Genomic DNA, 13056 nt, shown 5'->3' on the forward strand with positions numbered 1-13056 from the left:
TGTGTTTTTATCTTCTGCATCTGTAAGCCATAATCATTCAAATGACAAGAAGTAAAGGGTTGAAATATTTCCTTTAATGTGTATTGAAGCAATATAATATATGAGTTTCACTTTCTGAAATGACTGATTAAAAGCATTGAACTTTTCCACAATATTCAAATTTATTTAAATGTGCCTACCTGCTACAACTTTATACAACAGGTGGATGTATAAGCATTAACTCATGGCAGATGATGACAAATACCTGACATACTTTCCAGAATTTTGTCTTAAAAACTTTGTATAATTTTCCTACACTTCTGTGACACACTGGATGTGTGGCCATGGAGATGGGAGCCAAATGGTACAAAAGAAACCAAAACCCAAAATGACATCAGTGGAGGCTTCTTGTTACACTTACCAGTAACTATGTTAAAATCTCTCTCTCTCTCTCTCTCTCTCTCTCTCTCTCTCTCTCTCTCTCTCTCTCTCTCTCTCTCTCTCTATATATATATATATATATATATAGATAGATAGATAGATAGATAGATAGATATAGATTAATATGTGACAAAATACCATCAAATAAAATAATATATTACTATTATTATTATTCTCATAATGGCCATGAGAAATAAAAATCATGGATAAAATTGGAAGTACTACAAAATTATTAATGGTAAAGAACTAGTGCTCCATAGAGAACTGCTTTGCAGAACTGTTATATGATAAGTTCGCTTGCCATACAATTCCCGCGTTTTTGGCGGGCTGAGTTGAGGTGACGTCACGCCGTAAAGTGGGAGGAGCTTGTGGGGCATCCGGAGGCTTTCGCGCGTACAGCGAGCAGCTGCGTAACGGTCTGAGCCGAGTTGATCTGCGGGGAGCTGTCGCTTCGTTGGGCCCAGGAGCGACGGGAAATTCACTGCCAACATGTCCGACGAGGAGCAAGAGCAGACTATAGCCGAAGACCTGGTGGTCACCAAGTATAAGATGGGGGGTGACATCGCCACCCGTAAGTTGATGAAAAAGCCGTTTGTGACTGGGACGACCTGCCCTTAACGGCCTGTCGCGCTGCCAGCTAGCGACGTTCCCCACGCAGCGGCAGAAGCAGCAGCTGCTTCTCCAGCTTCAGCCATGTGCTTTTACATTCAGGGAGCACATATGCTATCATAACCGACAGGCGAACAGGTGCAGCGCCTACAGTTTTATACAGCCAAGTTAGCCGAAGCTAGCTGGTGTATTTCAAGGTTGATGTTCGGGTTTTAAACGAGGGGAGCCTTTAAAACATTGTGAGATGCTAACAAACAAGCTAGCTCAGCTTGGTACATGGTTGTCCGTTAAACTAAACGCCAACGAGCCGAAAGATAAGAACGGAACCGACTGAGTCAGTCATTATAGCACGTACCTGAGTTACTGGCATCTTTTTCATTCAGTAACATTACAAATATGTATTTAAAGCCATTTCTGTTCACTTTTAATTTTAGAATCACTTATGCACCACGTTGAATGGCTCTTAACAGGCTAACATTAACTATAACATATGGAGAAATTATTTTTATGAAAATATTTAGGTCAGCAGACACATTAGAACTTAATGTTTTAAAATTAGTTGGGAGAAGTTTTTTTTCATACCTGGATGTCATGTTTGTTTGGCCTTTTTTAATAGTAAAACAAGAAACGCAGTTTAAGTAACTTCTCATATCACATGAATTGATTGTGAAATCAAGTAAAAAGGTGAACAGGTCCAAGCTTGTTACCCAGATTTTCCTAAGTTTAAATATTGATGCATTTTAATATAAATTGTCTTATTTTGTCTTTTTTGTGACATTTACGTACTAGTTGGTTTAAAAACATAATTTATTTTTTTATAAAAATAATATTTTGTAGGCATGGCTTGTCAAAGCTGTTAATCATCTTTAATTCACTTTTTGTCTGTTGAAATACTTGTAATAATACTTGCTAGTTTGCCACTCAAAAATACACTATTTTCCAGCCATGTAGGTAAGCCATTCTGTGTCCATTTATTTTTCTTTGTGATTAAACATTTTTGGGAATTATTGAACCAAATAGTCATTAAAATGCTCAGATCTAAAATATAATTTAATTAAATGTGTGTTCAACTCTGTGTTGAACCATCCATTTATTTAGCTTCAGATTCCTGTATGGACCAGTTGATTTAAAAGAAATGTGACAGATTATAACCCTGTTGGTATATTGTTCATTTTCGTCATGAACCTATCAGAGCAGGTACAAAATCATCCATACAAAAAAAAATCATACGTTTTTCTTCCATCAAAAAGTATGAAGCAATCAAAAGTACAAAGTGAACAGCACCCAACAAGAATATTCACTATTCTAATTAGAAAGTATAAACAGAGAATTATTTTTTTTCTCTCCATCTTCATTAGTGCACTTTGTAATGTGTTCTGGCAAAAAAAAAATGGCTACACAGAATCTCAGACTATGTTTCACATCAGGGCTTGTATTACCTGCCTGTATTATAGCTGCAGGTAATTACGGTATAAAGCCGTCCTTTGGGCATTGCAACACAGACTTTTGAGCAGCAACACAAAGCTTTGGGTGGATGGATCACAGATTCTGTCTCCGCTGCAGTTCCATTGCACCCATTCAGTATTTTGAAATACCATAACTTCTCATAGTAGTACACTAGCGAAGCTGTTGTCAACAGAACCCCTCATGTCCCTCAGTTTAACGGTGTCAAAGTCACACCAGTAGACCAGCTGCTGGGCTGACCCGCTTGTTAACTTGTGCGGTTTGTTTCCACACAGAGGCTCTTCGTAAGGTTGTGGAGGCAGCCAAAGCCGGGATCTCTGTGCTCAGCCTGTGTGAGGTGGGCGACGCCTACATCATGACCGAGACCGGGAAGGTCTTCAAGAAGGAGAAGGAAATGAAGAAAGGTGAGGAGACGGTGTCGCTTAAATCATCTCAGTCTGGATTGAGTTGATCAGCTGTTTTGAGGACTATTGATTGATTGAGATCAACTTGTGGATTGTTTCTAAATGAAGACTCCTCTCCTCTCTCTTCCAGGCATTGCCTTCCCTACCAGCGTCTCAGTCAACAACTGTGTTTGCCACTTCTCTCCCCTGAAGAGTGACCCCGACTACACGCTCAAAGACGGGGATCTGGTCAAAATGTAGGCGCCACACTGCAGTAATGTTGCTGCTTCCAGCGTGTTTTCCTTCTTTATGTCCGTGTTTTATGTTAGAAATGTCTCTTTGTAGCTGACTGTAATTAGGACATTTCCTTATTTCACCCACTTCAACACATCAAGTTTAGTCTGGAAAAAAAACAAGCCCAGAGCATGATACTACCACCACTTTGTTTCTCTGTGAATATTGTGGGCTATTATTTATGCACACTAGTTTTTCTGTGATAAAACTACTATTTTTGCTATTGTGCCTTAAAGTTAAAGTGTGGTTTGATCATAATCTAATTCTCCCAGTTGGTTTTGAGAGGGTTTACCAAACCCTGAATGTATTATTTAGAAGAAAATAATTGTCTGTCAATCATACTCCTTGTCCAAAATATGGAGGACTGATTGAACACCACCGGCACCAGGCATAAAACCATCCAGCTCCTTGCTGACATGAGTTTATCTCGTCTTTTCACCCATTTTGGAGAAAACTCCAGTTTTAGTCATTTTAACTGATATATTATTTGTGACCGTCTTCACTAAGCCGTAGTTGGTATAAAGTGCTGCTGTTGTTTCGTCTGCTTCTCCTGACTGGAACATTTGTACAGCGAGATTATTTTTGCTCCTTCGTCGCCTCTTGGCTCTTTGGCTTTAGCTTAAGGATGAGAAGCCAACCAGGAGCTTTATATCTGGTTGAGCCGATTCGCTGTAATTGGCAACTAGTGAACTCGAGAAGCAAAAACACTGAGATTAATCTGAACAGTGGTTCAACAAAGTCTTCATTACTTGGCCTGCAACAGTTTATTTGACTTTTAGGTAATATGTCCCATCAAAAGTTGACAATATTTTCAAATTAGTTGACATTTTAGCTACACTGTGCAAAATGTTCTGTAGGTGTTTCGATAGAGGCTGTTGTTGCACTTACTGCCACCATTTATGTGTTAAATGTTCTTAATTTCTACCTAATTATTTATTTCAAGAAAGTGCATCGAATCAAATATATTTATTTATTTATTTTTTTAAGTCCAAACGTCATGTTTATGCATTTAGTGGATAAAGAAATCAAATATTTTTCAGTATTTGGCCTGTAAATTGCAGTCTGATTGGTGCATTTTGGTTTCTAATCATGTCTTTAGCATTCATAAGGAATTGTTTTATTCAGTATGTTGGTTACTGAATATACCCCCTTGTCATTGGCAGAATCGTATCTATTACAATACTCCAGCTGTTAGACTTCCAAAAAGAGGATTCATAGTGAAATAAAAATGGCAGCTAAACTTCAGCTCTAAATGTTCACACTCCTCCTTGTTTTTTGTTTTTTTTGTTTAGAGATCTTGGGGTTCACGTTGACGGCTTCATCGCAAACGTCGCTCACAGCTTTGTTGTTGGAGCCAGTAAGGTGAGAGCTTTTTAAAAACAAAATCTTGTTTTTAGTCATGTTTCTGCGTCCTCTGGTTCATCGTTGCGGATCGGTTCTGTCGCCGCAGGAGAACCCCATCACAGGCCGAAAAGCTGACGTCATCAAAGCGGCTCATCTGTGCGCAGAAGCGGCGCTACGTCTCGTCAAACCCGGCAACCAGGTAAAACAGTCGTGTGGCTAAAAAAAAATGAATTCTGTGAAACATAAGGTTTATGTACGTCTTAATCTTAATCTCGGGTTTTCTGCTGCCTTTAAACTATTCAGAGCTGATTAGTTAACGCAACAGATCAAAAACGGCCTCATACGTAAAAATCGTAAAGATAAAATGCAGATTTTGTTATAAAATGTCTGATTTCGATTTTCTTTCTCAGAACACTCAAGTGACAGAAGCCTGGAACAAGATCGCACATTCGTTTAAATGCTCTCCTATTGAGGGTGGGTGTCTGCGTCGTCATGTAATGGGATAATGGTTATGCATTCATAACCTGTCAGATGATGTTTCCATGGCACTATATTTCATTCCACAATGTTCAGCATTATTCACTGCTTTTGATTTTGTGGTTTTTAAGGTATGCTGTCTCATCAGTTAAAGCAGCATGTGATAGACGGAGAGAAAACAATCATTCAGAACCCGACAGACCAGCAAAGGTACCGTCGTCGTCGTTTATTCTCAAAACGTTCACAAAGATTATTAAAGCAACGGATAAGATCTTCAAATATTTCTTCTTTTCTGATTGTATTCTCCAGAAAGGACCACGAGAAGGCAGAGTTTGAGGTACATGAAGTTTACGCTGTCGATGTTTTGGTCAGCACTGGAGAAGGGAAGGTAAGTCGTCTCTGCTCCTCACTGTTAGGCCTGTCACCATAACTAATGTTTCTGGACGATTAATCGTCCCAGAAGTTATCATGATAAACGATGATATTGTTTTGAGAGAATTTGCCAGTAATATAATGGTAATAATAAGGAACACATTCTCAAATATCAATAAGCTTTAAATTCCAATGAACATTTAACACTGGAACTGGAAGACATTTTAAATATCCAAAATAAAAAAACAAAAGAGAAACGACTAATAAAATGAATTATGAAGTCTTAGGAAACAAAATTATCCTTCAAAAAATGGTATAGTTGAGACCAAAACTCCAGACTGAAGACTTTTATCATCCAGATAAAATGATAAATCATGAAATTAGAAATTATTGAGTTTGTTTCAATTTATCATGTAATTAATTGATTTGATTATTGTGACAGGCCTACTCACTGTCACACTTTTTATTATTATTAAATATATCACAAGGACAATATGTAAACATGTTAATTTTCACAACAGAGGGTAGTGAATTTCTGTGCAGTAAAACTATTACTCAATAAATCAATAGACAGGTGTATATAAAGATATAATCCATGTTTCTGTCTCATATTTGTATGGCATTAGAAGGACTGGGAACTTTAGTTTTTCCACTGAAAGCTCTGGTTTGCACAATAAATGCCATGTGGGTGAAATTTTATGAATGATACTCTGATGTCCCATTCTCCTGAAGGCAGCACAGAGCTGCACCACCAGAAACCGACAGAAACGCTGAAGAGAAGAAGAGCTATGATTAATGTAGTTACTGTTCTATCCATGTTTTAATGCTGCAGAGCTCAGTCGGTTTGCAAATAGATCAAAGTTTAAACTGGCATGTTGAACATCTTTTATCTGGTCATTTTGTGGAATATTTAACAACTAGAAAATGGCAAAGAACAAGAATATTTTTTCCACTCTGATTGGCTGCTGTTAGACCTACTGATTTTAATCAAAATCAAATCAAATTTTATTTGTATAGCATATTTCAGCATCAAGGCATTTCAAAGTGCTTTACATAATTAAAATAAAAACAGCATGTGACGCAAACAGTGAGAGAGGAATAAAAAGAAAGTAATAAAAAGATAAAAACATAAAAAAAAACATCAAATACATTGAAGACATCAAGATGAATGTTCATTGCATTTTTCATAGACACCTGTGAAAATAATTTCTATTTCCATGGCTTTTTTGTTCTCTGGGATATTATTTTGATGATAAATACAGAAACGAGCATAAAAATCAAAACATCTACAATAGTGACAGTAATATTAATAATAAAATAATAGTCAGTGCAAGGTAGCCTGCAAATTCTTTGGTGGGGGGTGGAGGGACCTGGATATGGGATGGGGGCGCTGGCCCGAAAAAGGTTGAGAAACTGATTTAGTTGGTAATGTTGCATGTTCTAAATTACTTGCAAAAACATTGACTGAAAGGACTCTTATTTAATATTGAGGGATTTTTGCCTGTAAGACGACCCTTTAGGGCACAGACATTTTACATTTTGTTGTGCGTTGAAATGTACTGAAGTCTTATTTAAGTTTGAGTGTTTAGCTAATTGTAATTGTTAATTGTATCGTTAGTAGCAATTGTTTGCATTATTCAAAGACACTTTTTATTTAACTGTGGCAATAGCAACGTTCATTTCTATCACCACTATAAGTTTCAGGCTCAGGATTATTTTTTTTTTTGCTTTAAGCCCTGTCTAATTCACACTAAAGCCAATATGGAAAGTTAAACTCCACGTCTGGTTTATCTTCAGGCCAGAGACTCAGGTCTGAGGACAACCATCTATAAGCGGGACCCCAACAAACAGTACGGCTTGAAAATGAAGACTTCTCGTACGTTCTTCAGTGAAGTGGAGCGACGCTTTGATGCCATGCCCTTCACACTAAGGTCAGGAGGCAACATGTCACCTTTACCTCCCGTCTGAAGTGCTACATGTGCAGCAGGTTAATAAACGCCATCAATTCTTTAATCAGGGCTTTTGAGGATGAGGCTAAAGCTCGTCTCGGGGTGGTCGAGTGTGCCAAACATGAGCTGCTGCAACCCTTCAGTGTGCTGCATGAGAAGGAGGGTGAGTATCTTGCCTTCTGTTAGGTGTAGTTACGTCCTAGAAAATTACAAAATCACAATGTTAATTTCATAGATTGATATCACACAGAATCAAACGCTTTTTTAAGTGTTTTATTCTGCTAATTTTAATTTTAATAGCTTACAGCTAATGAAAACCCAACATTGCGTTTCTCAGAAAATCAGACTAATGCATAAGACCAATGAAAATGTCAGCCAAAGAATGACTAAAGTGTATTCAATGCTTGCAATACTTGATCAAAGCAGCGTGACTTGGAGAGAAATTGGCTTGTGGCTGCTTTAATAGCAGCCTTCAGGTTGTCTTCATTGTTGGTTTGCTGTGTCTGATTTTCTTCAGTTATCTCTGTTGCTTCAGCGCCTTACTCTACCAGGCTGTTTTACCCTCCACTCAACTTTCCATAAATACGAGCAGCCAGTCTTCTCCATGATTGTGTAGTTCTTAACATGATATTTTTGCATAGAAATAGAACTTATTGATCTTGGTTGAAGTCCAAATTTTCAGAGAAATTAAAGTTGGGGGGTTTGCTTCAGCTTTAGGCTTTAATCAACATGAATACAATCACTTAGTGTGTAAAGAATCTTTACATGTTTTCCCTCTCAAATAAATTCCTATTTTAACAATATATGAATTTATTAAGACACATCTTTACTACCTCTACTATTATTTTTTTTTCCTCCAGGAGAGTTTGTTGCCCAGTTCAAGTTCACAGTGCTGCTGATGGCCAACGGGCCTCATAGAATCACAAATGGACACTTTGATCCGGAGCTCTACAAGTCGGAGCACGAAGTTCAGGATCCAGAGCTAAAGGTGAGTCTGAAATGAGTCATAAAAGTTTCAACTTCTCATAAATCGACATTATGCATCCTGAATTTCTCCTCCCTTCTCAAGGCTTTACTACAGAGCTCTGCAAGCCGTAAAACACAGAAGAAGAAGAAAAAGAAGGTAACGTCTGGAGTGATGTGCAGTAAATTCTGGCACAGTGTTGCTTTTTGCTACTTTCAGCTGAAGATAACTAGTTTGTCAGTTTCCATATAACTTTAACCCTCCCGTGTCCTCCAGGCGTCAAAGACGGCAGAAAACGCAACTGGACAGCCGACTGAGGACACAGAAGCACCAGAATAAACAAAACTGCCTTTCCACACATGCAAGACCCCAAAGACAAGGGAGACAAAACACGACAAGTTTTCCGGAGCTCTCTGCCAGTTAAGCAAATTAACCTGACAGGTTTATTTAGAAATACCTACATTTGATCAATATTTGGCTTAACCCTTTGCTTTATTAATTGATAGAATCACTGGAGAAATGTTTCCTTTTCTTCCCTAACTTGGTCAAGGAATGGAGGGAAAATGAGCATGTCATTTCCTCAAAATGTGCATCAGATGTTTTTTTTTTCATGCAGTTTTGCCTTTTTCTTTTTGTATGAAAATCACCAAACTGAGTTTGAAACGTGATTAAGACTTAAGTTTTTGAGCTCTGCATAGAATTTTCTTTTGATTTATTAGTTAGAAAATAAGCTTATTTTGGTTGCTTTTTGCAGCAAAGTAATTGTAATGCATCTCCACTTGTTGCTAGTTCACAAACGTGTTTAAAACATCGAAAACTGGAGTCAACCCAAATTATTTTCCTTGCCAATATTATGCAGTAAAGGATTATATATTAAAATAAACATTTATATTTTTATTATGGCCAGATTTTTCTTTGAAACGTCGATGTTTTAATCCCTAGATTTTAAAAAAGCTGAACAGAGAATATTTTAGGTGTACAAGGAAAGGAAGTGGAAACAAACCTGACTTTAGGGAACAATCTGCTACATTTACTGCCATTCCCCTTTTTATGGTGAAAATAAACATCTATACTTTGTGATCTAGTTTAAAAACAGAACTTTTCTACCATTTACACCTGTAACACACTTTAGTCTTATGAATCATGGAGACTAAAGCTGTTTTAAAGTTTTGGAAAACTTGTCTGAAGACGAGTCTTCAGTCGAGACAGAGCTGTACGATCATTTCATGTCAGTTACCGTTTTGAGGTCTGAGAGAAGTGTTGGTTCATATTTGCCCACAATGAAATGCGTTGGGAGAAAAGCACAATGCTGCTTTTTCAAGCTCAACCACTGGGCAAGTAACTTTACACCTATGAAATGGAATAAAATGTTTTCATACACATCTGGTTTTCTTTGTGTTTTGTTCACCCTCAGGTTGTATAATAAAGAATTATATTTTTATACAGGTTAGGAAATGATGCTGAAGACTGTTGAGCACTTTGCAACACGAAATGTTTGAATAACAGGCAATTTCTTCAAATACAGTTTTCAGAGTATTTAATCTCCCTTTGAGCATGGAAACAAAGTTTGTAAGATAAAATTAATGAAAAAATATTAATTTTAATGTATTCTATGTGTTATACCAGTTGATATACTCTAGAAAATGTATAAATTTCACCACCAGACATTCACTTGCAGAAATGATCCATGAAACTTGCTGAAGTTAACAGGTAATTCCTAAAAGCTTGTAAGAGAAAATCACTTAACTGGATGTGATTTACCTGTATATATATCTCAGATATATAGCATATCTAAACCTGTAAACATTAAGATTCCGAACAAACAAGGTGCACTTTACAACCACGATTAATTTAACTTTTATAACTGAATAGAAAATAAAAAAAAACATTAAAATACAGAGTGAGATAAATCTTTACAAGTTAACATGTTTGAAGCAAGTTATTTCACTGATGGAAATGCTGAAAACAGGAGAGGTTTTTAAAAATCAGTACCTGAGAATAAAAACAGTAACCAGGAGAATTAGATTCATAATACCATAGTTTGATTCTTCATTACCTATTGGAGAGCATATTTTAATATATCAAAAGTTACATGAAATAGGTTGTTTATACCAGACCCAGTTTTGAAGATCATACCAAATGGTATTTATAGCTTTACAGTGAGTATTGTCTCAGTAACCGAGTCATGAATTGTTATTAATGCTAGATTTTGTTTGAAAAAAATATTTTCAAGAAGAAATCATTCAGCAATTTTGTAATAAATTTGCTTTACTTTTAGAGAGAATGGAAAAGAAAAATATTTGGGTATTGTTTTTCTTTAAAAAGGCAGGATTTAGAAATAAGTATTTTTATTTCTAAATAAAAACATTTTATTTAACGTTTTGATTTCTAAATAAAACATCTATTTCTAAATAAATGTTAATAATGGGAAATTTGAGTGTTTCTTAAGTTAATACATTTTTTGTCTATAAAGTGACAGTAATTTATGATCAAAGTCTTATCATTCCTTTAATTAGTAAAATCATAGCAATGTGAAACTGAGCAGTCTAAGCTAACCTTTAGATTTTCTCTGTATGTTTTGTCGACTAGCAACCGGAGCTGAGTTTTTTAAATTAAATTATTTAACCGTTTTAATAAATAAAATATTTTATAAGAAAAGTTATAGTACAAATGTTTATACACATGATAAAAGCCAAACAACAGAAACCGAGTTCTGCTTTTAATTTCTGAGCCGCCAGATTTTGATATACTTAATACTAAAACTATAGTACTCTCCTTTCCCGCTCATACTTCATCCGCCAAAAATGTCCCGTTTGTCCCGCAATGAATCCTGGGATACGATGGGCAGCGAAGGATACACTATTCGTCCTTCAAATCTGGGGAAAAGAATGACAAACTTTGTGGGCCGCATTTAAAGGAGCCTTCGTTGTATCGCTTTGACTAATCACACTTAAAGTGCGGCCTCCGAAGGATGTAGGCACTGAATTTTATTGGACAAACCCTACATTTCCCTATGCGCCCTGCGCCAGTCTGATGTGACGTCATAAGTTAATAAAAGTCGCGGCCCTTCGTCGTCACATCCTCTTTCCGTTGCTCTTCTCGCTTTGAGGTATGGTGGATCGTTTCACCGCGAACGAAATCCAAGTTAATCTTTGATATTTACAAACCATCTGCAGTTGCTAACCAGTTAATTGTGTCATTTTTACAGAAAAATCTCCACACGATGAGAGCCAAGGTATGATAAGGAATTCAATTTCTGTATTTTAGATGTTTGTTTCTTCTCGCGTTGCTATGCTGCTAGCTTGTATCTTAGCTTGGTTTCCCTCGCTTCTGATTCATGCCCAGTAGACAAACAGGATAATTTAACCTTAATTTATGCCGAATGTGTGATAGTTATTTACCTGTAATGGTTCAAAGTTAAGTAATTCCACCCAACGGATATTTATTTGAAAGAAGGCCTGTGCTGCTTTCCGTGCTACCGTTAGCGAAACCAAACCAGTTACTCCATTAATGCCATGTGTTTTTGTTTTTTGTGTTGCAATAGTGAGACTGTAAATTTTTAATATTTTATTAGAAGCACAACGTCTTCCTTTTCAAGCTGCCGTTAAAATATAAAATGTTTCAAACGTAAACAGTTTTTTTTTTCTCTTCTAGTGGAGGAAGAAGCGTATGCGCAGGTAAGCGCCCACTGCATGCCTACACCACCGTGATTATTTTATTTTTTTAATATATATATATATATCGGTGTAGGGTTTATTTCTATGGGGTTAGCTTGCTGTGGTAACTAAAGCTAAGCACGTGCAGTCTATTTTATCTACATTTAATTTGAGATGACATTTAAAAAGTCAAATAAAAACACCACATGCATGTTACAAATGAACAAAATCAGGGAATTTTTAATATTTTCTTCTGCAACTTAAGTTACTCAAATTGCATCAAAGCACATTGAAAGTTGACAAACGATCACATCATGGAATAATTTCTACATCTTTTAAATTATTAGTATAAAACTTCAAGGAAATGTTCAAAACATTATGATGGTTGGAATTGATACTAATTACTTGAATCTTTTATTCAGCCTAAAATTGTAGTCTATACTTTTGTATATAAGAGAAACAGCAGTCGAGATTATCGTAGCATGAAAAGCTCATTATGCATCAATGTTTTATCAAAGTAAACCCTGCAGGTAAATTTTGCTAGGAAGACTAAAAGCAAATAGGTAGCATTTGAGCAGCCAGTACTGCAATCAGAAATCTAACAAGCCCAGCTAGGACTTTCTGTACAACCTTTACTGAACACAAATTAGAGTATTTTATTAGTGGCTCATTTTAAACTATTTTTAGGAAGTGAAAAGTATTGATGTGCCAAGACAATTTGATAATTTATATACAAATTTAACTTTAGGGATCACGACTATCCAGAACAGACCAATGGGACACTTGTTTTAAAAAAGTGACTATTTCATACACCTACATACCATTCACATATTGTTGTTTTGTTTCTTGTCACTTTGGTTTGATATTGCTTCTTGTTTCCACTTAGATTTTTACTTGCTTGAGGCAGTTTATATTGGTGAATTATGACAACTGGTGATCCCTGAGCTAGTTGAGCCACAGAAAATTTGTTCACGTAATGAGGTTTCTTTACAGTAGCTGATGAGTAGATTAAAAAAAAATTTCACCGAAGTTCTTGCTTTATGAACATTTTTATTCATAAATGTTCTAGAGATTCAGAGTGAGCAAAAAAGCGCAGTCAATAAGTTTATTTTGACTGGACATTT

General features: G+C 36.2%; 1 protein-coding gene across 1 annotated transcript; it reads left to right on the forward strand.

Annotated features, from left to right (window-relative positions):
- The first annotated feature begins 796 nt into the window (after positions 1-796).
- Positions 797-9656, forward strand: pa2g4a (proliferation-associated 2G4, a). The gene is made up of 13 exons (XM_015010468.2): positions 797-991; positions 2769-2897; positions 3028-3133; positions 4463-4532; positions 4621-4713; positions 4925-4988; positions 5123-5201; positions 5301-5379; positions 7161-7294; positions 7381-7475; positions 8173-8300; positions 8382-8435; positions 8553-9656. Exons 1-13 carry the CDS (start codon positions 910-912, stop codon positions 8613-8615), a joined length of 1176 nt encoding a protein of 391 aa, XP_014865954.2. The 5' UTR covers positions 797-909; the 3' UTR covers positions 8616-9656.
- Positions 9657-13056: the final 3400 nt, after the last annotated feature.

The sequence above is a fragment of the Poecilia mexicana genome, unplaced genomic scaffold (genome assembly GCF_051168715.1).
Source record: "Poecilia mexicana isolate PSO_F unplaced genomic scaffold, ASM5116871v1 scaffold_5, whole genome shotgun sequence".
NCBI lineage: Eukaryota > Metazoa > Chordata > Actinopteri > Cyprinodontiformes > Poeciliidae > Poecilia > Poecilia mexicana.